This window comes from Syngnathoides biaculeatus, chromosome 12, assembly GCF_019802595.1.
Source record: "Syngnathoides biaculeatus isolate LvHL_M chromosome 12, ASM1980259v1, whole genome shotgun sequence".
In the NCBI taxonomy this organism is placed as follows: domain Eukaryota; kingdom Metazoa; phylum Chordata; class Actinopteri; order Syngnathiformes; family Syngnathidae; genus Syngnathoides; species Syngnathoides biaculeatus.
Window position 1 is genome coordinate 4,472,738 of NC_084651.1, and position 22,239 is coordinate 4,494,976.

The 22,239-nt window shown below is 42.6% G+C and overlaps 1 protein-coding gene across 5 annotated transcripts in view; it reads right to left on the bottom strand.

Annotated features, from left to right (window-relative positions):
• Positions 1–22,239, bottom strand: part of atrnl1a (attractin-like 1a) — a 114,275-nt gene that overhangs the window by 47,164 nt on the left and 44,872 nt on the right. For all 5 annotated transcript variants that reach the window (XM_061837804.1, XM_061837802.1, XM_061837799.1 and 2 more), the window contains 7 exons: positions 21,032–21,125; positions 16,277–16,329; positions 12,794–12,888; positions 12,642–12,720; positions 11,322–11,479; positions 3,703–3,764; positions 1,867–1,945 (listed from right to left, as the gene is read on the bottom strand). In XM_061837804.1, coding sequence (XP_061693788.1) covers positions 1,867–1,945; positions 3,703–3,764; positions 11,322–11,479; positions 12,642–12,720; positions 12,794–12,888; positions 16,277–16,329; positions 21,032–21,125 — 620 coding nt within the window. The remainder of the gene's footprint in view (positions 1–1,866; positions 1,946–3,702; positions 3,765–11,321; positions 11,480–12,641; positions 12,721–12,793; positions 12,889–16,276; positions 16,330–21,031; positions 21,126–22,239) is intronic.

Genomic DNA, 22,239 nt, shown 5'->3' on the forward strand with positions numbered 1-22,239 from the left:
TCGTCACCGGGAAAGCATAATATACGGCACAAGCACCTTGTTCTTGACACTTTTTAGTAGGATTTGGTACAAAAAAAACAAAAAAAAATTAATTACCTTTGATCAGGAAGATTATATGGCACTCAAGATCAAGATGAATATGGAAAGAGATGTCTTTTGTTTTTGTTGTTACATTGTTCTTTGTTCTGAATGTTGTACCAGGGCCCCACTGACTGCCGGAGAAAAATTCCTTGTGTGTTTTTACATACTTGGTCAATTAAGCTGCTTCTGATTCTGACAAAATATTTAAATTTACCGGTAAATCCATTTCCCAGGGACTACAGATGGATACTTTCCAACGGCTAGAAACACATATATATATATAAATATAGATACTTTACATAGATAAGAGATTGGTCTTGATTTTGCAAATGCATACAGTGGAAAAGCCACAGACGCAAGTCAGCCAAGCGACTGCAAGCGCGAACTTGAGTGTCACTCCATTCCACTCCATTTAGCATCACTTGATGGGCCGTAATTGGTTCATGAGCAGTGCTAATTAAAGGGAATGGTCTTGTTTACGGTCTCAGTGATGCTGGTTGAGATTTTTTTTTTTTTTTTTTTTCTTCCCGGTCACGGGCTCCCCCTTCACGTCGAGCGCGGGGCACACGGATTCCCATGCGGAAATAGGACACGGCTACACTCGCCAATGTGTGCCACAAAAAGTCATGGATCATTTATTTTTTGTTATTTTGAAATTACCTTCCTTAAGGATTATATGGCACAAAGATAAGTTTTTTCCCCCCTCAAAACAGTTTAGTTGGATTTCCACAAAATGTTGATTTACTGTAATTTCTGCCCTGTAAGGCGCAACTTTTTTTTTTTTTTTTTTTTTTTTTTACACGCTTTCAACCCTGCGGTTTATGCAGTGATGCGGCTAATTTGTGCATTTTTTCTAACGGCCGCAAGGGCGCACTCGAGCGGAAAAGGTAAGAGTGTGACCGGTGGAATATATGTGCCGAGGAAGTGACTTTTACTGGTCCAGCCCCGTTAGCGCGGCGCTAGCGTTAGCACACGTGGCGGCACTAGCATTAGCTCGGTGGTGTTTGTGCGGTGGAGCTAGCGTTGTTAGCGTGGCGGCACGAGCATTAAACTCTCTGTGTACCGTCTTTCTTTGTAAATATCGCGCGGCACTAGCATTAGCATTAGTGTGGCGGCCCTAGCGTTAAACTCTGTGTACCATTTTTCTTTGTAAATATCTCGTGTTTCAATGTCAGTTTCAATGTGGGCACTTGCGGGTTTTACACGGCTGCGGCCCGTGAATGTACCAAATGGTATTTCCTTTACAAATGTACTGGGTGAGGCTTATAACCAGGTCTGCTCTGTAGACTGGGAATTATGGTGGTAGAAAAAGGACAGGTTTTTAATGATCTTGGATCAGTAAAATTGCACCAGCATGCCACAAATAGGACCTTGTGTCTAATACACTTTTTAGTTCCATCTTGTGCAAAAACTCATCATTAGTAGAAAAAGAACTATCTTTTTTTTTTTTTTTACATTACAGTAGATAAGGAGCATAATCTTATCTAGTGGGATTTTGAACAAAAAAATAGTAGCCAAATGACATTTGTTTTTGTAAATTGAAAACAACATGGATGTTTTTATACGTCATTTTCATTCCATCATCCATCTGAAGAGTTTATGTTCAGTATTTCATGCATTTTCACTAAACTATAATATGAGATGGTTTTTGTCTTTTTTTTTCATTTTATATCCCAAAGATTAACTAATATTTTTCTACTATTTTGTACCCCAAGCCTGAAATAATTATGAATGGAATGACTGGAAAAGAGTGCTAAAAAGCGCGGAGCGAACCGGGCGTCGTACCTCTCTGCGCCGTGAGGCCCAGCACGTCTGCTTGACCTTCCAAACCACGGCGGCGACCAGAAGCAGAGACAGGAAGCAGCTGCGGGGACAAACGCCAATCAATCAATTAGCAAGCAGCGGCAGCACAGCGACGCCATCTTAACATGAAAGTTTTTATTTGAGTCGGGAGGATGCAATGGCACGGCGGACTAGTTCTAACCCTAACCCTATCCTATTTCTCTGTGCGAGTTAACCGTTATCATTAATATTTGGGGGAAAAGTGTTCGCATAAATTTCATGAAACACGTGACGTTAGCAAAAAGAAATTCAGGTTGCAAACTGCTGTCAATGACCTACAGATGGAGATGGCGACGTTGCGCCACTTTGGATTTGAGATCAGCACAGCTTTTGAGGAGAAAACAATTAGATGAAGAGATTGTTTTATTGTTTGAGGGGTCCAGAAAAATTCAAAATAGTAGCGTCATGGTCATTGCTCTGCCTGAAACGTTTTTTTTCCCCACAAATAGGTCTTCTCTGCTCACTGGTCTTTATGCTAAAAACCAACACGTTCTATTGCTGATTCCGAAAGAACAGAACATTCTAGAAACAAACATGGGTGCACTGCCTCATATTGTCACAGAACACAATATTGCGCGGGCACTCGCGAGATGGGAAAGAACTGCTGTGAAAACGCCTGCCAGTCAATCAACTTGACTTGCTTGCTCAACTTGAGTACTTATACACCTCGTAGTAGTAGTGCATAATAGTGAAGTGGTTTGTGTGGAACTGAGACCAGGAATCAAAGAGGAAATGAGCACTTTGGGGGGGGGAGAATGTCGGGTGGATCTCTAGCAGCTGGAGATGGAAGCCACCAAGAGGTCGTGCATTACAACAATAAACAAGTGTAACACACGCACACACGTCAATGTCTGCAGGCCAAAGTCGCGCCGGCGAACAAAGCTCGCCTCTCAAGGAGAACGTCCCGCGACGAGTTCCAGCTACAGGAAGCGGCTGAGAAACTGCTGAGGCGGCGGCGCTGCAACAAAGCGCGTCTTCATCCATGCATGCGCACGCGTGCGCACTGGTTGAAAAGGCTACAAGTGGCGTAATGAGCGTGACATTTTCCGACGACGCTGCAGCTTTGGCCTCTTCGCTCGCCGCTCGACCTCATCAAACTCGAGAGTTGGGGGGCGTGGGTGGGACAAGAAGACCAACGAGCTTGAAGTCACCAATGGGGAGAGAAACATACGAGCTTTCGTGCGCTCTACTCGTGAAACACCTGCTGCCGATAATCATAACAATCATAGAAAACGTACACATTTTGAAACAGGGCGCTTGAGTAATGAACCACATGCTGCTGCACCATAATTCCAAAGACGACGTGTTCAACATGACGCCTTTGTTGTTTGTAAACGCACAACCGCACTGGGCGTCCTCTGCTGATGACATCACTCTCGGCTCCCCTAAAGGTTCCTGATGTCTTAAGGCGGGCCTCGGGCACTTGACAACTCTGCATCCACTTCTGGCGACGCGCACAAAAACACACACATGCACACACACAGCACGTCGCCCAAGGACAGCAGACGTCCTCGCTAGCTTGTTAGTCGGATGTCCGGCGGCGCGACAATCTCGTCTCGCTTCGTCCAAAACTGAGACAGACTGACAAACACTTTCGTCCCTCCATCCATTTTCTAAACCGCTTATCCTCACAAGGGTCACGGGAGCACCGGAGCCTGTCCCAGCTATCGTCGGGCAGGACGCGGGATACACCCCGGACTGGTTGCCAGCCAATCGCAGGGCACCAAAAATTGAAAAAAGTTATATTCATTTGGGGTGGTGGGAGGGAGTAAAGCGTACCTGAAGAAGGTGACGAAGAACTGCACCAGGTCCATGATGCTGTTCTGCTGGGAGAATGCAATCTGGTGGAGAACAAGAAAAAAATGATGCCATTGCAATATGATTAACCCTCACCCTACATGAATTTGTCACATGTACAGTACATATGATATCATTAATTAGTTAATTAATTTTATTTATTCATTAATTAATAAAATTGGTAATAAATACATTACTTTTATTAAGTTAATAATTGGTAAGAAATTAAGTAATAAAATTACTTCATTTCATTTATATATTAGTTATTTGGTAATATTATTTACATTATGGTAATAAAAAGTGAGAAACATCAAGAGTCAGTTTATTCCTCCCTCCAGTTTGACTTTGCAATATGAAATTCATCACGCAGAAAGTCAGCCATTTTGGTTTGAGACGGCCATTTTAGGGTCATCTTGGGCACTTCCAGGGGTCTTTCGAGGACAAACTGCTACCAGATTTGAACCACATTTTCACAACATGATGAAACTTTTAGGCGATTATGTATGGGTGAGGTCTGATGACTCACCATAAACCAGGAAAGTCAGAACTCATCTCATAAATGTTTTCATCATTCAACCCTTGAAGCCGGTTTGACTTTGCAACATGAAAAATTTGGTGGAAATGTTTACCGTGGCTCGTCCCATGAAAAAAAAAAAAAAAAAAAAAAGTCTCCGGAAACCCTCCCGGGTAAGTTTCTGTCATTGCGTGTGGGCGGCAACATGAGATGATTTGCCGAAAACAAAACGAGACCTCAGATTGACTGATTAAAGGTTTTTTGTTATTCTAAAAGCTAACGAGATCTATAGAGTACAAAAGAGCAGGAATATAAAGTGTTATTTGGTCCGGACTGAGCCCAGGGAGACGCTAAATGGCACTAATAGCTGCAGAATGGGAGTTTTTGCCTCTGGAGAATCTCACGGGAGAAAGGCAGGAGGAATGGATGAGAACGGGCTAAAGAGGGTTAGCGCCAGGCAGGTAAAAATGTCCTGGGAAAAAAAAAAAAAAAAAAAAAAAGCTGCTTTTTGCTCCATAGGGACGGGGGGGCTTTAATACAAGCGTCGGGGAGGATGCGAGGGACGGGAGCTGGCTGGGCTTCCTGGCGTCTAATGCAGCAGTTTACATCATCCTGACAATCAGATAAATTGTTAGCAAAAACTCACACTTTGCTTACACATTTTGACCGTAAAATTTCCCCAAAAGCGTCGTCGTCATCATTTCGCTTTACAACGGCCGCAGTCATTAAACACACACGCCATCCATCACGGCGCCGAGGCCACACCCACTTCCTTCTATCTCGCACTGCGGAGCCTCCGAGGGTACGCCGCAGTCCTCTCGTAAGAGCAAATTCGCGGGGTACTCGGGAACATATAAAGTGTCTCGGAGTGCTAGTGAGTAACTTTAGCAAAAAAAAAAAAGAAACATCAAATGGCAGCTGCCATAAAATGTATAACAAGAAAGGGAAGATAAATTCTCAGTCATCCAGGTCATAGTGGTCCGCAACAGGACTTTTCCTGTTTCTTGGAAGACATTTGACCTTTAATCCAAAAGGCTTCTTCAGTTCAACATTTCAACTGTGAAGTCTTCATATTTAAAGCATTGTAGAAAAATCTGTGCTCATTTCCGTTAGCACGTCTATGGCATTTCCAAGGGTGTTAGCATCAAACTAGCAGACTGATTATATGAGTTATGGTTTTAATGAACATCCATCCATTTTCTTTGCCGCGTAGCCTCATGAGGGTTTTGGGGAGTGCTGGAGCCTATCCCAATTGTCAACGAGCAGGAGGCGGGGTACACCCTGAACTGGTTACCAGCCAATCACAGGGCACATCGAGACAAACGGCTACACGAGCAATCACGTCAATTTAGAGTGTCCAATTATTGTTGCATGTTTTTGGGATATGGGAGGAAACCGGAGTGCCCGGAGAAAACCCACGCAGGCACGAGAAGAACATAGAACACACAGGCGGGGGCCGGGATCGAACCCGGGATCCACCATGCCGCCTTTAATGAACATGTTGGTGTTTTTTATTACAATTATAGCTCTCGTTTTATGTCAGTTTTACAGTAAACTTCCACTGGGAGTGACAACAGCTTGAAGCAAGCACGCGATGCCTCTTATTACGAAAAGCGTGCGAGCAAGTATTCGTTGGGTTTTCTCACAGTGATGTTACACCACAGTCCCATTTATTGACAACGAAAAAGTGAAAACAGGCACTAACAAATACTTTCAAGAGTTCAAATAAGTTTGTGTGGTTTAATGATATTAAATGAGTTAAACTTTTGAATGTTTTTCCATATGTAGTGCAGATTTCGGTGCCTCAGCTGGTAAAGCGTTGGCTTCACAGTTCTAAGGTCCCGGGTTCAATCCCAGACCCACCTGTGTGGAGTTTGCATGTTCTCCCCGTGCCTGCGTGGGTTTCCTCTGGACACTCCAGTTTCCTCCCACATCCCAAAAACATGCAACATTAATTGGACACTCTGAAATTGCCCCTAGGTGTGATTGTGAGTACGGCTGTTTGTCTCGATGTGCCCTGCGATTGGCTGGCAACCAGTTCAGGGTGTACCCCGCCTCCCGCCCGTTGACCGCTGTGATAGGTCTAGCACTCCCCGTGACCCTTGTGAGGATAAGCGGCAAAGAAAATGGATGGATGGATAGTGCAGATTTTTATCGATTGCAGTTGGGTCTGGAATGTACATGTAAATATTGTTCCCCCTCCCCAAAAAACAGGCAGTAAAAAGAATATAGGTATAAATCCATCCGTTCAACTTTTTTGCACGTATTGTTGAGCAGATAAATGCTCACGAGATTGATGTCGCTGCCGTAAATCGACAAAGCACGTGCTGGCAATCAGCTACTCACAATTTACCAGTGGATGGAAAATATTTTACATACACAGGTGGACACCATAAGTCATGTGAACGCTCGCCTGTATCTACTGTCGACGTCCCGCTGTTAAAATGTTCAAATCGTTTTGCTCCTGGATGAGCTGCATCAGCACCCCGCCGCTTAATTGCTTCCGCTTTTCGTTTAATCCAATCAAGGACACTTTGTCACCCGCGCCACGCGCGTGTGGTATCTGATTAGCTGAGGCTTCCTATCAAAGGATGCCGAGCGGAGACGATAAATAAGCGGGGCGGGCGGCAAATCAAATCAAACGACCAATCGGGTGGTTGCCGTCTCTCGCGAGTCTCTTCACCTCCTGGAGAAGACTTTTAATCAGGTGGTTGGAACGCGCACAAACATAAACAGAAGGAGACAAACTCAGTGACAGGATGCGATGAGGATGACGATAGTGATTATGATGATGATGGCAGGGTACACCCTGAATTGGTTGCCAGCCAATCCCAGGGAACACAGAGACAAACAACAGTCGCGCTCACATTCACACCTAGGGGCAATTTTGAGTGTCCAATTAATTTTGCATGTTTTTGGGATGTGGGAGGAAACCGGAGTGCCCACCCGGAGGAAACCCACGCTGGCACGGGGAGGACATGCGAACTCCACACAGGCGGGGCCCCGTATCGAACCTGAGTCCACAGAACTGTGAGGCCAACGCTTTACCAGCAGATCCACCGTTGCTGCCCTACTATTAATTCAACCAAACTTACAGTTGAAGAAACAGCGAAGTCAATGTCGGGGTAACACATGGCTTTTTACGTACAAATGTAGTCGTGATGTGCAACTTTTTAAAGCTGCAGATTGAATGGCGTCACCAAGGAAATGCATGTTCCCAAGAACAAAAATTTAACAAATTAACAATTAACAAAAGTAACATACACGTTTTAACCAATATTAAAGATAATCCAGAGACTGAAAGCAAGACAAAATTGATCTTAACAAAAACTAATGTGTCATTTTGTAAACATCAAAGTCAACGCCGTCAAGCTTAATCTTAAAAGAAAAATGAAAGCCCTCCACTTAGCACAATTGAAACTAACCCTTCCGAATGGGCATCACCTCTGGAATCGGTCACCTACGCAGCGTCATGCCAGATACGCCCTCTGGGTGGTGCAACCCTCTCGAAATGCGGGCGTTTCCTGACAAATTTGGCCTTGTGCACGTTCCCTGGTTTACTCGAGCACGGTTACAACATACACTGCACGTACAAATATTATTGCACAACATTCATCCCATTTTTTTCTTTAAATTCCTTTTACTGAATGCAGTCTCAGGCAGTCAGCTAACGTTGTCATCCACCGGCAAGACAATTGGCTCGAAGGCGGCGCAATCTGTCACACGACTGACTGGAAACTAAACAAGCTAATGATTTCGATAATCTACTGTTCACCAAGCTCTCCGAGCCCGTACAAAACATATTTAATATATTTATCCAATAGGTGAGGGAGGGTTAGGGTTATTACCGCGGAATACGAAGTCGCTAGCGGTCTTTTTGCCCCCGCTGTTTGTTTACGATGCTCATCTACCTACAACTGCGAGGAAAGATTCTGCTTTGAAAGTGTTCCCGGCTGGCATTAAAAGACAAATCGGATAGTGAAAGTGGAAAAAAAAAAAAAAAAGAAGCACCTGACTTAATGTAACGCTTGCCTCGCAGGCGTCAAATTAGCAAACAGACGTCAAAGTCGGTGCGGTAATTTTCCCTGACAACGCACCGGCGGCGAGCGCAGGTAGCGGCGGCGTCACGGTGCCGACGATAACTCGTGCCAGCGAGAACAGAGGCGCAAGGTCGGCGCGATGACGCCGCTCATCAGCAAATCTGTTCCGGCACCGTGAGTCCAAACGTCCTGAACAACACCTCAGAGAATCCCCGGGCACTGATGACATCATCACGCCGGCGGGGAAACACTCACAGGTCACGTTAGCCTATGTGTGTTGTGTGTTTTACACCTCACCAACTTTGAAAAGTTAGTGAAACATACAAATTAGCAGCACATCTTTTCCCTCAGTGTTTTTTCAATATAACTTCCGGTCTGCAAAAAAACAAAGATTCTAAAGATCTGCTTGTGGTCGGCATACGTTTTCATAAATATCTTCAACGATCTCAAATAAACATGAGTTTTAGTCGATATGATGTACAAGTTAGCGTAAACGGAGATCATTTTGTCTTTCGTGCTTTCAACGTAGACGATGTTGCATAGAACAAAGACATTCGGTTACATGCATTTTTTTTCCTTTGTTTTAAAGACATTCCATAAATAAATAAATCCAATTTATACAACCTTTTAACAAAACATCAAGGACAATTCCGTCTTCAGCAAACCTGGCGTGCAAGCTTTCATAAAAATCCAAGCCGTCATTAACGCTAAAACTGTCGTAGGCTCTTTCGTGAAGGTGAAAAGGCCACTTGCTTCTCAAACAATCTAACATTCATCTTTTCGTGACCTTCAAAGTCAATTTCCACTTAGACGACACCTCACCGTGAAGATCAAAGACAATTTCGTGTTGAACAAACCTGACGTACAAGCAATCGAAAACAATTTAGACTTTCAAGGAATTTAGCATACGGCTTTTCTTGAATAGCAAAGCTGCTCCACGACAAACCTTGTCATGAGCAAGGATTGGCCACTGCCAAGAGGGGCGTGCCCAGCCCACTGCTGTGGACTGTTTCACATTCGGAAGATTGAAATTAGACGGACATTTAAGTTGGAGTTTTCGTCACTGGCACTTGCCAGTTCGTTGCCTTGCGTTAGTGCGTTGCATTCACTTGCCTGTGGGACTCTCCGCTTCTACGCATAAGTTAGAGTAACCCTTGTCACAGCGATTCTGTGCCCTTTAGTTTGATCCTGTCCTGTTGAGTTAGTTCGTTTGCCCCAGAGTCATCGGACCTTGCTGTTTGTCTTTTGGATCCCGCCTAGCCTAGCGTTTCTGTGCCTCTGCCTTGTCGGACGGCTGTATGACCCAGTTTCAGGTATAAACCACATTGAACATTATGCCTCTGGCTCGAAGTCCTGCATATGGGTTTTGCCCCCGTACTGGACATGCGTGACAAACCTGTTACGTACGTTTTTTTAAACAAGATCATAGACAATTTCATGACAAACCTGTAGTGTTCTTTTTCAGTCGAGCTCAGACAATTTAGTTTTCAACAAACCTAATATTTGTTTGTGTGTTCATCAAAACTTGCGCAGCCCAATAATGAAAGACCATTTACTCAGAACAAATCGCGCGCATTTTAGGAAACTTCAAAGACGCATTAAGTCTTGAACAAAAAAAGCGTTTATGAATATGAAATTCAATAAATAACTTTTTCTTAATGTATTAGTAAACATCGGATAATTCACTATTGACCAAAGCTAACGAGATTTGTCCAAAGATTGAATGCAATGTATGACGCAGACTCACCGCAGTATCACTGTATGTATCATCACAGAGCATGTCATAATAATAATAATTCTAATAATAATAATAGTAATAGTAGTTCTCCTCATCCCGCTTTGTTGCCAGAAGGTCAGCAGCCAAGCCGAGCCACGACCTGCTTCTTGCGTTACGGCAGATCAAGCGAATGACGCTAATTGGCGGATTCTCCTTTCAAGCGCAAGCTAACGATGCGGCGCTAATGGGGAAGGCGGGGGGTGGACTGGGGTGGGCGGGCACCTCACAAGGATTAACTACCCTTAACGACATTTTCAAACATGCCACAATGAGTTGACGCTTCTCTGACTGCGAGGGATTACGGGATACACAAGGCTCATAATACATCTCTGTCCACTGTATGAAATACATTTTAGTCACTGTATGCTTCCTGTAGGTGTCATAATACTTTTTGTCGCTATGGTCCATTTTCGGTTAAACTCAAAGAGAAGCCAGATAATGGTCACCAAAAAGTGCCACCGCCGTAAAATTTAGCAACACATAGAAAATGGAATAATATTACATTAAAATAACAACGATAAAACTGAATTATATAGAAAATTATTTCTTGATTTCAAAATGCACAAAACTAAAGAATATTAAGTAAAATTTTATTAAATTAAAGGAAAGATTACACTGAATGATTGGAAACAAATTTGTATATGTATAAAAGAATAAAATGTGCAAAAATTAAAAAAAATAACTGTTTAAATGATTAATACATTTAATTAATTAATTACATTCCAATAATCTAAAAAAATAAGCAAGTACCAAAATAAAATTAGCACCTAAAAAAAATATTAAAGAAAAAAAATGAAATGCTTTTTGAGCAAAAAGATTAAGTGGAAATAAAAATAAATAAACGTAAAGGGTAATAAATGGAAAATAAATATTCAATAAAATAAAAATGCCAAATCATTATTTATTGGTACTACACAAAAAGGACTCATTAAAAGTATAGAATAAAAACAACAAATGACTGGACAAAAATGTGCCAAATTAAATAAGATTAAGTTAAAGAATGGTTACCAAAACATCTTAAACTAAAACACAAAACATGTAATTATCAAATAAATGTAAAAAGTAAAAAAATATAATAAATAACTAAATAAATGAAAATATATATATAAAAGTATAATTATTAAATCTTATATTTAATATAATTTTTTTATATTTTTATTTTTAAATGTGGACTATTTTTTCCACCCTCTTTCGTAATCCATCCTAACGGTAAGACTAGCATGAGCAATAGCAATTTTTAAAAAAGTGTGTGGATGTGTGCGCGTGCCACCTGTATCTTGACGGGCCAGCTGAAGTTGGACACGTAGATGAAGAAGGTGACGTTGCGACGCTGCTTAAAGCGGAACTGCTCGCACGAGAAGCTGTCTCTGTGCTCCTTAATGTTGCGTCTTGCCGTGATGGACATCTCCTCCCCTGAGATGGTCCCGGCTAGCACAAACAAACAAAAAACGAACAATGGGATAATCACAAACTATTTATTATTGAATTATTGGGCGTTATTACGGTTGAACTTGTATATTGCATTAAAAGCTCACTCAGTTATTTTTGTTTTAATATGCTATCCATCTTTTTGGGCTCCCATGCACATTTTATGTGCTTTATTTTCCTTTTCAGCCAGTGTCGTAGGGCATTAAAAAGACAAAACAAAAAAAAAATTCCCCAGCGCTTGCCTGTAAATCTCTCCATGATGCAATCAAGCAGCGAAGTGGTCAAAAGCAAGCAAAGTGGTCTTTTTTTCCGTCAAATGTTGAGCGTTTCCGGGACAACCGTTACTAAAATACCAATCAGATATTCCACACATCTGACGCGGATCAAAACGCCGGCTAGCATTGTTGCGATCGCACGTGTTCAAACCCCAAACAGCTTCCGATAAGTCGGGTCGCTGCCAATTTGGAAGCGGTGACCACTGCATGTATTGCTTACAATCATTCAAATTAGAATAAATCATTACAATCTAAATCATTTTTAAAAATTTCAAATAATGGACATAAAGTGTGATTAATTCTAAAATAAAAATAACTTCAGTCACATTAAACAAATAATTACAATTAAAATAAAAAGCACAGTTATTCAAATATAAACTGCTGACAATTTCAATTTCAACAATGATTAAAATAAAAATAAATTACCTAAATAGGTAAAAATAATACAATTTCAAGTCATTTTCATTAAGATCAAAGTAATGAAATAGAAACAATGAAAATGAAAAATATATAAAAATGTAAATATCACATTAATAAACACTGGAAAAAAGTGAATAAAGACAAAAAAAATTAAAAAGCAATAGTAATGAAAATAACTTGAAATATCTAAAAAAAAAAAAAATTAAGTCAAAGTTGAAGTTAAAAATGAAATTTACAATAAATGATTTGAATATTAAAATAAGAATACTGGAAACAACAAACCATTTCAAAACAAGGCCATTTCAAATGAAAATTATTAAAAAAAGACATAAGAGATATTATGATGTAAAATAAAAGTAAATAAAATTGCAATTCAACTTCCGATCACAAAGACATTAAAAGGATACTTCACAACCTGGATAAACAAGAAAAAAAATTAATTGGAAAGTAGCGAGACATTTGGGTACCTGTGGAGCTTAAGGACCAAGTGATGTTGAGGTCGAAGTTGTTGGAAGCGTTGATGGACATGTCCAAGTTCTTGTTGGCCTACGCACCACCAAGACACACACACTTAACACACACATACGCGCACACAATATGGCGTCCGCTGCGCGCTCACCTGCTCCGGCGTGGCCATGAAGTTGATGGCGGTGTAGTTGCGGTCGTCTTCCTGCAGCAGGCTGAAGGTGAACTGGTAGTCGATCAGCAGGTTGTCTGGACCCAGCAAAGGCAAACCCGGAATGTCACCCGGCCTCCGTGAAACGCAGAAACTTCAACAGAGCCCATCCCAAAATGGACCGTTAGGTCTCCTGCAGCCCGTTTGGGCCGCGACCTCCCACATGCGGCCTGTACATTGTCTAAACTGGATGATGCAATAAAATGAATTGTCTGAGAAGCGAAGACAGATATGACAGTTCTAAGGACTTTTGAATCCCCGCGGCCTCATCGGCACCCTCTGAATTCAAGTATTTATTCCGGAACATTCTTAGAACCACCTCAGAACAAGTACTTTCACAACTCATTCTGGCAGCAACCTGAAAACAATTCCACTCTTAGATATTGTAGATCTCATTCGAAGCGCCTGGGAAGAAGCAATGTTGTGTCTTTTGCAACCCGAATTCGCACATTATGACGAAATGATTTTTTCTACAAGATAGATGTGCGCTCAAATTTTCTGCAACCCATTTAGGCAGCAACATGACCGAAGTCCCGGCTCACGCTGTGGATAGTTTTGGCGCTCCGGCTGAGTAAAACATCAAAAACAATGTCCCAGCATGCCTTATGGGGCGCGGTCGCTGTCAAGCCTCGCTTGTTTATGCCGAAAGCGTCGTCAGCGTTCAATTTGTTTGTTTGTTTGCTGTACATGCGGGTGACAAAAAACACGTGTTCCTGCTAGTGTCGGATTTCGGGGCTGTTAGCAACGAGGGCGACGGAAGAGTTGAAAAGTTCACCTCCGCTAATTGCGATTCCCCACGGAGACGCGCCGCTGACGCATCCGCTGGCGCGTGCCCGTCGGGGGCGGCGACACGCGCAGTGTCACGAAAGGTTTCGGGCGTCGCCACCAGACGCGCGACTGAAAAGCTCGCCCGCCAGTCGCCGGGGTTCATAGATGCAGGAGGTGATTAGCATATAGCACCTTGAGAGTGCATTTGAGGAGTCGCCCTATTGCTACGTTTCAGCGCCAATCCGAAGCAGGTGTGAACTCGGCCCCATCGTCAGCTTGTCACAAAGTCGCGGTCCGCTTTCACCGAACACGCCGCAACAACTTCACGGCACACAAACCGCTGGCCTATTTGCTTATTGAACTAACCAAGTCACTTGCTTACAGAATAACTAATCAACTTGATAGTACTGACTAACTATCTACCTATTTTGCTACCAACAAAACTAGCCAAAAAATGATTAACATACTAAAATTACTAACCCATAAACCAAGCAATTTACTAACCGAATAAACCAACCTAAGTATTGAACCAAATAACTCACTGATTACACTAATAAATCAATAACTCATCCATCCAATTATCTCCCTAACCAAGCAGCTAGTTAACCAGTGTTGACTGGCTGAAATAACCAAATAACCAACCAAACCACTGACACAACCAACGAATCCTGCAGCTACCATCTTAGCTAAATCAATGATTAGACAACTAAATGTGTGACTGAAATGACCAAGCAACTCACCAAATCACTAATCCAACCGACCACCAACTGACTGACATAACCAAGTATTTAACAAACTGATCGATCGACCTACCCACCCAATTACCTACCTTACAAACCAACCAACTAAAAACAAAAATTCCCTAACCATCTATCCAGCTGCCTCACTTAAGCAGCTACCAACCAACTAATTGACTGACAGAACTAACAAATCAACCATCTTCTTAACTACCTGACCAGGTACTTAACTGTCTAAGCTAATCAACCAGCCAGCCAAATAACTGATCTAGCTACCAACATGACCAACCAAGTAACTAACCAACAAATTGATTCAACTAACTAATCAAACTACTAATTAACTAAGTATTTAAAAGATAAGATAAAATAAAATAAAGCACCATCTTTGCTATCTAAATAATTAACTGACCAAACAAAAAGTCCTCATGCTCGATTTTTTGGTTTTACAGAACATAAGACTGCAACTGCATTTTGTCCCATTTCTTTTCCATCTTGTTCTTGCTGCCAACGTGCGAGCATCCCCCGTTCCACAACCGGATCACATCTGCTCAGGTAGCGTTCATTAGCACACGGCATGACAGCCAACGCCTTGAAGATGCCGGCAAGCGGTGAGCCGATAAGAGCGCCGTCAGATCGGGAGGCAAACAGTCCGCGCGGCCTCAAAGCGCTTTCGACATCTGCAAAATTGGTTTACCGGGGTGGCATGTGGCCAAAAGTCTTTGCTAGGGCAATGCGGCCCATTCTGTTCCATCATCACGGCCCATTTACATAAAGTCCAACATAAGAGTCATCCATTTTCTTCGCCGCTTATCCTGACAAGGGAGTGCTGGATTCCAATCCCAGCTGTCAACGGGCAGGAGGCGGGGTACACCCTAAACTGGTTGCCAGCCAATCGCAGGGCACATCGAGACAAACACTCGCACACACAATCACACCAAGGGCCAATTTAGAGTGTCCATTTTAATTGATTTTTCATGTTTTTTGGATGTGGGAGGAAACCGGCGTGCCGGGAGAAAACCCACGCAGGCACGGGGAAACATGCAAACTCCACACAGGCGGAGCCGGGATTGAACCCGGGACCTCAGAACTGTGAGGCCGACGCTTTACCAGCTGAAAGTCAAAGGGAACTTCTGTTATTTTCCAGGTATGACTTTTATTAATTCCCGCAGAAAGAAATTCAATCGAGCCGTAAACGCTACAAGGCCGACCTTCCTGGCCGGATTTGGGGTGGGGGGAGAAAAAACAAAATGCGGTGTTTATTTTTCCCAGGAGAGAAACGCCAAGCAGGAGAAATCAAGCGCAAGCAGGTTTGCTCGTTTTAAAATGAACTTATATTTAATTCTATTCTTTGTTGACTAGATTGGTTTTAGTATAATCTGCGTGAAGTCTTGCAACACAATATGACTTATTTAGATTTCCACTTTTTAAAAAGAATCATGTGCGAGATAAAAAGTAGGACACCCCCCTATACACTATATATATATATATATATATATATATATATATATGTGTGTGGTTTTATATATAGGTTTTATTCTCCATGTTTTAATATATCCAATATATAACGATGGCTTTAATTTATTTTCATATTTATTGTAATGTTTTTTTATGTATTGCATCTGATGTTTTTCCCACGCTCGTTTGTGTCCACCTTCGTCGACATTCTCAGACGCAAACTGAGCAGAATTCCTTCTCCTATTCCCAGGTTCACTTTTCCTCTGACTGTTTTTTTTTTTTGTTTTTGTTTGTTTTTTTTACCACAGTACAAATAATTTATATGACATTTGACGTCACGTTATTTCCTAAAGGAACATTTGCATTGGAATTGGAAGGCGAGGCTGCAACTTTGGCTGACTTTAGATTTGGGTTGGAGGGGGTAATGCCTTTAGCGTGTGTGCATGTGTGCAGTGGCGTTACTTACAATAGCAGGTTCCTCGCAGAGGGTTTCCAAGGTAACGGTTCTCTGAGTCACATCTGGAGTGACACACAAAGAAAAAAAAAAAAACAGTGCAAAGGTGATTAGCATTCCACATATGGCGCATGTGTGTGCGTGCGTGCGTGCGCGCTAGGGCTTCAGGTTGGCGTCCTCTGAGCTCCTCGTGACGAGATTCCCCTCGACAGTCTCACCGACTTGCAACCGGTGGCGTGCGCGCATACACGCACGCAAGATTTCACTCACTCACTTTCAATGGAAAACTGTTCAGAGCAGATGCAAAGAATGCAGTGCCCAGTGCAAGGTCTTCTGACTGACAAAAGCAGCCACTACAAAACATCTACAGACCTTCCATATTTGACAAGCGATAAAATACAAAAATACTACATTTTTTACATAAGCTGACCATTAAATTCTTATTAAATTTACACCATTACATTTTTTTGGGTGAATAATAAAACAAACAAATTAAACAGAGCCTTAAGAATACATTACATTTTTAAAATTTACTGCATGAATTAATGTTATTTTTTGTAATTAAAAAACTTTAAATATTACTTTTTTAAATATGCTTTGAATATTTGTTTTTTCTTCATTGGATTGATTTAAATTTTTTTAATGTGAAATAAATTATTATATACATACTACTGACTATGATACACATACTTTTAATTTTACACAAGAAATAGTTGACAAATTATCCAGCCATTCATTTTTTAGCCGCTTATTCTCACAAAGGTCGCGGGTTGTTTGACAAATTGACAAACATTTAAAGCACCTCATCCAGAAATGGGCTAGCTCTTTTTCTTTCTGTTTTAAATTCAAACATCGTCAGACTGTGTGGCAAACTACCGAAAGTTTGCTTGCCGTTGGCTTTGCATACGACGATTTGGTGAAGCGACCACGAAAAAATGTAAAATAAAAAATAAAAAACTCTCGGGTGTCCTTGATGTAAGGAGGAGACGATAAGTAGCGTACGTGGAGGACACTACGAGGATGGCGGCGCTCCTCTTAAGACGATCCACACACACACACACACACACACACACACACACACACAAAAAAATTGCAATCACGGCTCGGACAAATTGTCCGGCAGACTGATTGTGATGAACGAGCGCAGCCTCTCCTCCTCGCCGGGCCTAATTTGGCTCCATCCGCACGTTATCGTCGAAAAGACGACTTCCTTTCGTAGCCGCGGGCCCTCGGCGCCGTCCGAGGGCGCGTTGGACGGATCCCGAGCACCTTGACTCACTTACGCGCCATCTGGAAAGTATTCACAGTGCTCCACTTTTTCACGACTTAGTACATACAGTTTTGGGGGGGGGGCTTTGTCACGTGATCATTTGGGGGGAGTTGTGTAGAATTTAATGTAATTTTTTTTTTAATTTATCCAAAAGGCTGTGACATAAATGCAGAAAAAGTGAAGCGCTGTGAAATCTTTATGCACTAGTTATTACTTAGAAAAAAGTAGTGGGACACATAGTGGACCACACTGATATTTTGCCATAAGGGAAAATTATTTAGAAGAAGGGGCACTTATTTTCACATTTTCTGTTCAGAGTGTTTTCCTAGAGGTTCATTCAAATTAATGATAGGGCAAACAAAATAATAATCATAATCATTTCGAATCTTATTTGGTATCAGGAGAAATAAAGCAAATCCCAGAAGATGCAGCAAAACATGTTTTGAATAACATCATTGTCCGATGTTTCGCTTCAAAGCTGAAATGGAAATTGGATTTTTCTGGCAGGGGAAAAAAATGAATCATAAGGCCGCACGGCAAAACCTGGAGGTACGCCTCAGTGCTTGTGCCCACGTGGAAAAGCGACGTCACAGCGACAACACGGCGAGCGGGATTAGCAACGCGTACGCCCAACGGGGCGGCGAACAAACGTAAGCGGTTTACGAGGCCTAATGGGGAGCAGATAAAGGCCCGTCGGTACGTGGTTTCGGAAGGGGGCTCCCAGGTCAGAGGTCACCATGCTGGGAGACCCGCCACTGGAGATAAGCGCGCCCGCGACCACCAGCTTGTGCTAGCGTGGAAAACCACATGGCAGGGATGTGAAAATCGGGACCGTATTCAAAGGGAACCTTGGAAAAGTCACTTGGACCAACTCGTCTGATTTCGGAGTCACCCGACATGACTGTACGCTCGCACACGCCCGCGGCCACCCGGGGGTCCCAACACGCACCTCCGAGCTCAGACAAAATGAATAACAAATGGCACGCCATCTTGGCTCAATCAAAGGACAACAACAAACAAAAGCTTGGGAGGGTCCACACGTGTGTGCGTGCGACTCATGTGACATCATTGTGCACGACACGATCTGGATTTGAAAATCAGGACTCTACCACCGAGCAGCACAAAATTTTTTTGATCTCCTTCATAACTTTTTTTTTTCTTCCAAAGAAAAATATCGAAAATGGTGAAATCAAACAAATAAAAGCATATATTAAGAATGCTCTCCCCGTGCCTGCGTGGGCTTCCTCCGGGCGCGCCGGTTCCCCCCCCAGAACCCAAAAACATTCATTAATCGAAGATTCTAAAGAGCCCGTCGGTCTGATTGGGAGTGCTAATGTTTGTTTGTATCAATGTGCCCTGCGATTGGCCCACAACCCGTTCAGGGTGTACTCCACCTCGTGCTTGAAGATAGCTGGGATAACCTCAAGCACTCCGGCGACCCTTGTGGGGATAAGAGGCTCAGAAAATGGATGGATATGAACTAATTCACTGCGCTGGATCTTTTATCTGTGTCGCCTGGTATCCAGCCGGTCCTTGCCATAGACTCAAGAAGACATTGAGCGCATATTTCATTGGGTCAGTGTGGAAGAGAGTCGTGGCCAGCTTATGTGTGAAATTGCAGTTTGTACACGACTGTCATGACTCAGAGCTGCCAGTAGATGGCGGTGTCGCATGGCTTCGGATTTGAGATCAGCACAACTGAAGTCAACACAGAAAGTCGTACAAGTTTAGGCACGTGAAAGTTGCACATAACATGTATTTGTAAGATATAACGTGAGAGTGAGTGTGTGGGAATATGTGAAAAGCTCTCTTCGCTTGGCTTTGTTAAGTAAAGAATCGAAAAAGCTACAAACTTTTTTTTTCCTGGTGAAAGAAGAGAATCTATTCTTTCCTTCCAAATGTTTGCCTCTTATACTGTCACAGAAAACATTCTGTGGGTCTTGAAAAGCAAACTGCAAAATGCTGGCAATATGGGCAACAATAGATAGCAACAGATACGATAAAAATGATTATATTTGTTACCGATGAAATAGAAGCTGAGGATGTCATCGGATGGCAGAAAGATAATTACGTTCATCCTGTTGTTAGTTTGAACGTCTTCCTTTTCCTTCGCACTTTTGTCCACTAAAGCTAAACGGAGGTCTTGATGTAACCATGACGACTGACAGCATCTTAGCGCCGTTCATTAATTTTGTTTTAAACTTACGCAAAGGTCACAACATCACACTCGCGGTGTCAAATGATCACTGTAACGCGTCAAAACTGCAACGTTACACAAGCGCTGCTGCCTCATCACATTTTTATTTTCTATTGGCTCAACACACACACACACACACACACACACACACACACACACACACAAATGAACTGGTGGCCTGTTCTGCTGGATTTATGGATGCAGCAGTTTGGCGTGTGTGTGTGTCCACACACTACAGGTCTGCCAAGCCATTTTGAATATTATAGCGCTGCTGCAGTGCTCCAAAGGGGCCCAGTCAGGGAAAACACGCACGCACACGCACGAAAGGCCACTTTATACTCCAGCGGTTCCGCGGCCAACAACGCTCACTCGTTGACCCACGCAGCTCCTCAGCGTAGTTTCCCGTGCACGTAAAAAAAAAAAAAAAAAAAAAGTTTTTTTTTTTTTTTTAAAGTTACTGTGTGGAGGAACGCCACAGAGCTCATCTCTCATGATTGGCCGAGCTCCATTAGCACCTACCCCGCTGCTTTCTTTATCAATTATGCAGCATAATTAAAGGTATCATCTGGTCATCTAGGTTCAGAGTTCGGGCAGACGCACTTCCACGGTCGCCATTGTTATTGCTTTGTTCCCCGTTACGAAAAAACGACTCCATAAATCAGTGTTAAACTCATTTTTCTCACGCATTGTGGTTACGGTTTCCCTCAGAGGGCCGTTATCACCATGAAATTATGAAAATCTTTCGCCTCATCATATTCACTTGTGAAATTTATGAGCTAGCTTTGGAATTAGAGATTAAGGTTTGTGTGTTTTTAAAATATTGCTTATGTTTGGGTACACAATAATGCTTGCAATATCTCAACATTATCACTTGTTATATGACAACTTGACATTTTGGTACAGATTTTTTTAAAAATCATGGAAGTTCATACTCGTAATTTGCCTTTGCGGGCCATATCTGGCCCCCGTGCCTCGAGTTTGAACACCTGTGCTGTAAATGATCAAAATGTGCTGAGGAAACGCCGCCAGGTGGCATCCTAGCCAATACCACCCCGTAGCCACACCTCAGACTTGGCGAAGAACTGCAGCACATTTTCAAAAAAGCCCTTGCTATACACAAGTAGAAAGAGCATCTCACTTCTTGAGTCATATGAGGGTTAACATTTTGTGGGTGTGTGAAACAGATGAATTGGATGTTCCTAATTTCCTATGGGGGTAAAAACTGCTCGTAGGCTTTGTGGAACAAATTCAACAAGAAATGGAAGTCAGAAAATGAGTTGTTTGCAATTCAGATACTCACAGCTGGCATTGTTCTCCTTTGATGCCCTTGGTACTGCAGAAGCACTTGCCCGTGTTGGCGTGGCACACGTTGGCATGGCTGTTACACCTGCAAGCTACACACACACACGCACGCGCGCACACACACACACACACGTTATTTGCTGCTTGCTGTATTATTATTATTATGATGGCTTGTCATGAAAGCCGTGTACACAATTCATTTGATTGACAACAAATTTAAGTTGGTATAGGAGACAGACGGGTGATGGCAAACTCTCTAATTATTGAGTTTTCATTACAGGGTGCAGAACATGTACATCAGTGACTCGAATGAGAGCAGTGGAGGGGGAAGGGTGAGACTACAGGGAGAAGAGATAGCGAGGGTGGACGACTTAAAATACATTGGGTCAACAATCCAGAGCAATGGTGAGTGTGGTAAGGAAGTGAAGAAACGGGTCCGAGCAGGTTGGAACGGCTGGCGGAAGGTGTCTGGTGTTCTATGTGACAGAAGAGAATCTGCTAGGATGAAGGGCAAAGTTTACAAAACTGTGGTGAGGTCAGCCATGATGTACTGATTAGAGACGGTGGCCCTGAAGAAAGAATAGGAAGCAGAACTGGAAAATGAAGATGTTGAGGTTCTCGCTCAGAGTGAGCAGGTTGGATAGGATTAGAAATGAGCTCATTCGAGGGACAGCCGAAGTTGGATGTTTTGGAGACAAGGTTCGAGAGACCAGACTTCGATGGTTTGGACATGTCCAGAGGCAAGAGAGTGAGTACGTTGGTAGAAGGGTGCTGAAGATGGGGCTGCCATGCAAAAAAACGAGAGGAAGACCAAAAAAAAGGTTGATGGAAGACATGAGGAGAGTGGGTGTTAGAGAGGAAGATGCACGAGATAGGCTTAGATGGAAAAAGATGACACGGTGTGGCGACCCCCTAATGGGACAAACCGAAAGTAAAAGAAAAAGAAGGTGTAGAACACGTACAGCAGTTGCACATGATTAAAATCTTTCACATTTATTTTTGAGGAAGAGAGGAATTTTTTTTTTTGCATATGCAACCGAAAATGAAATACTAAAAGTGAAGGTACCGTTTCCTTGTTATGACAAAGGCTCGTGCAGTTCACAAGACAAAAAAAAAAGATTGGGAACCAAGGATGCAGAAATGTCTGTTTGCGCATTTAAGTCACCTTAATGCATTCTAAAACAGCAGAAAATCCTGTTGGTTGTC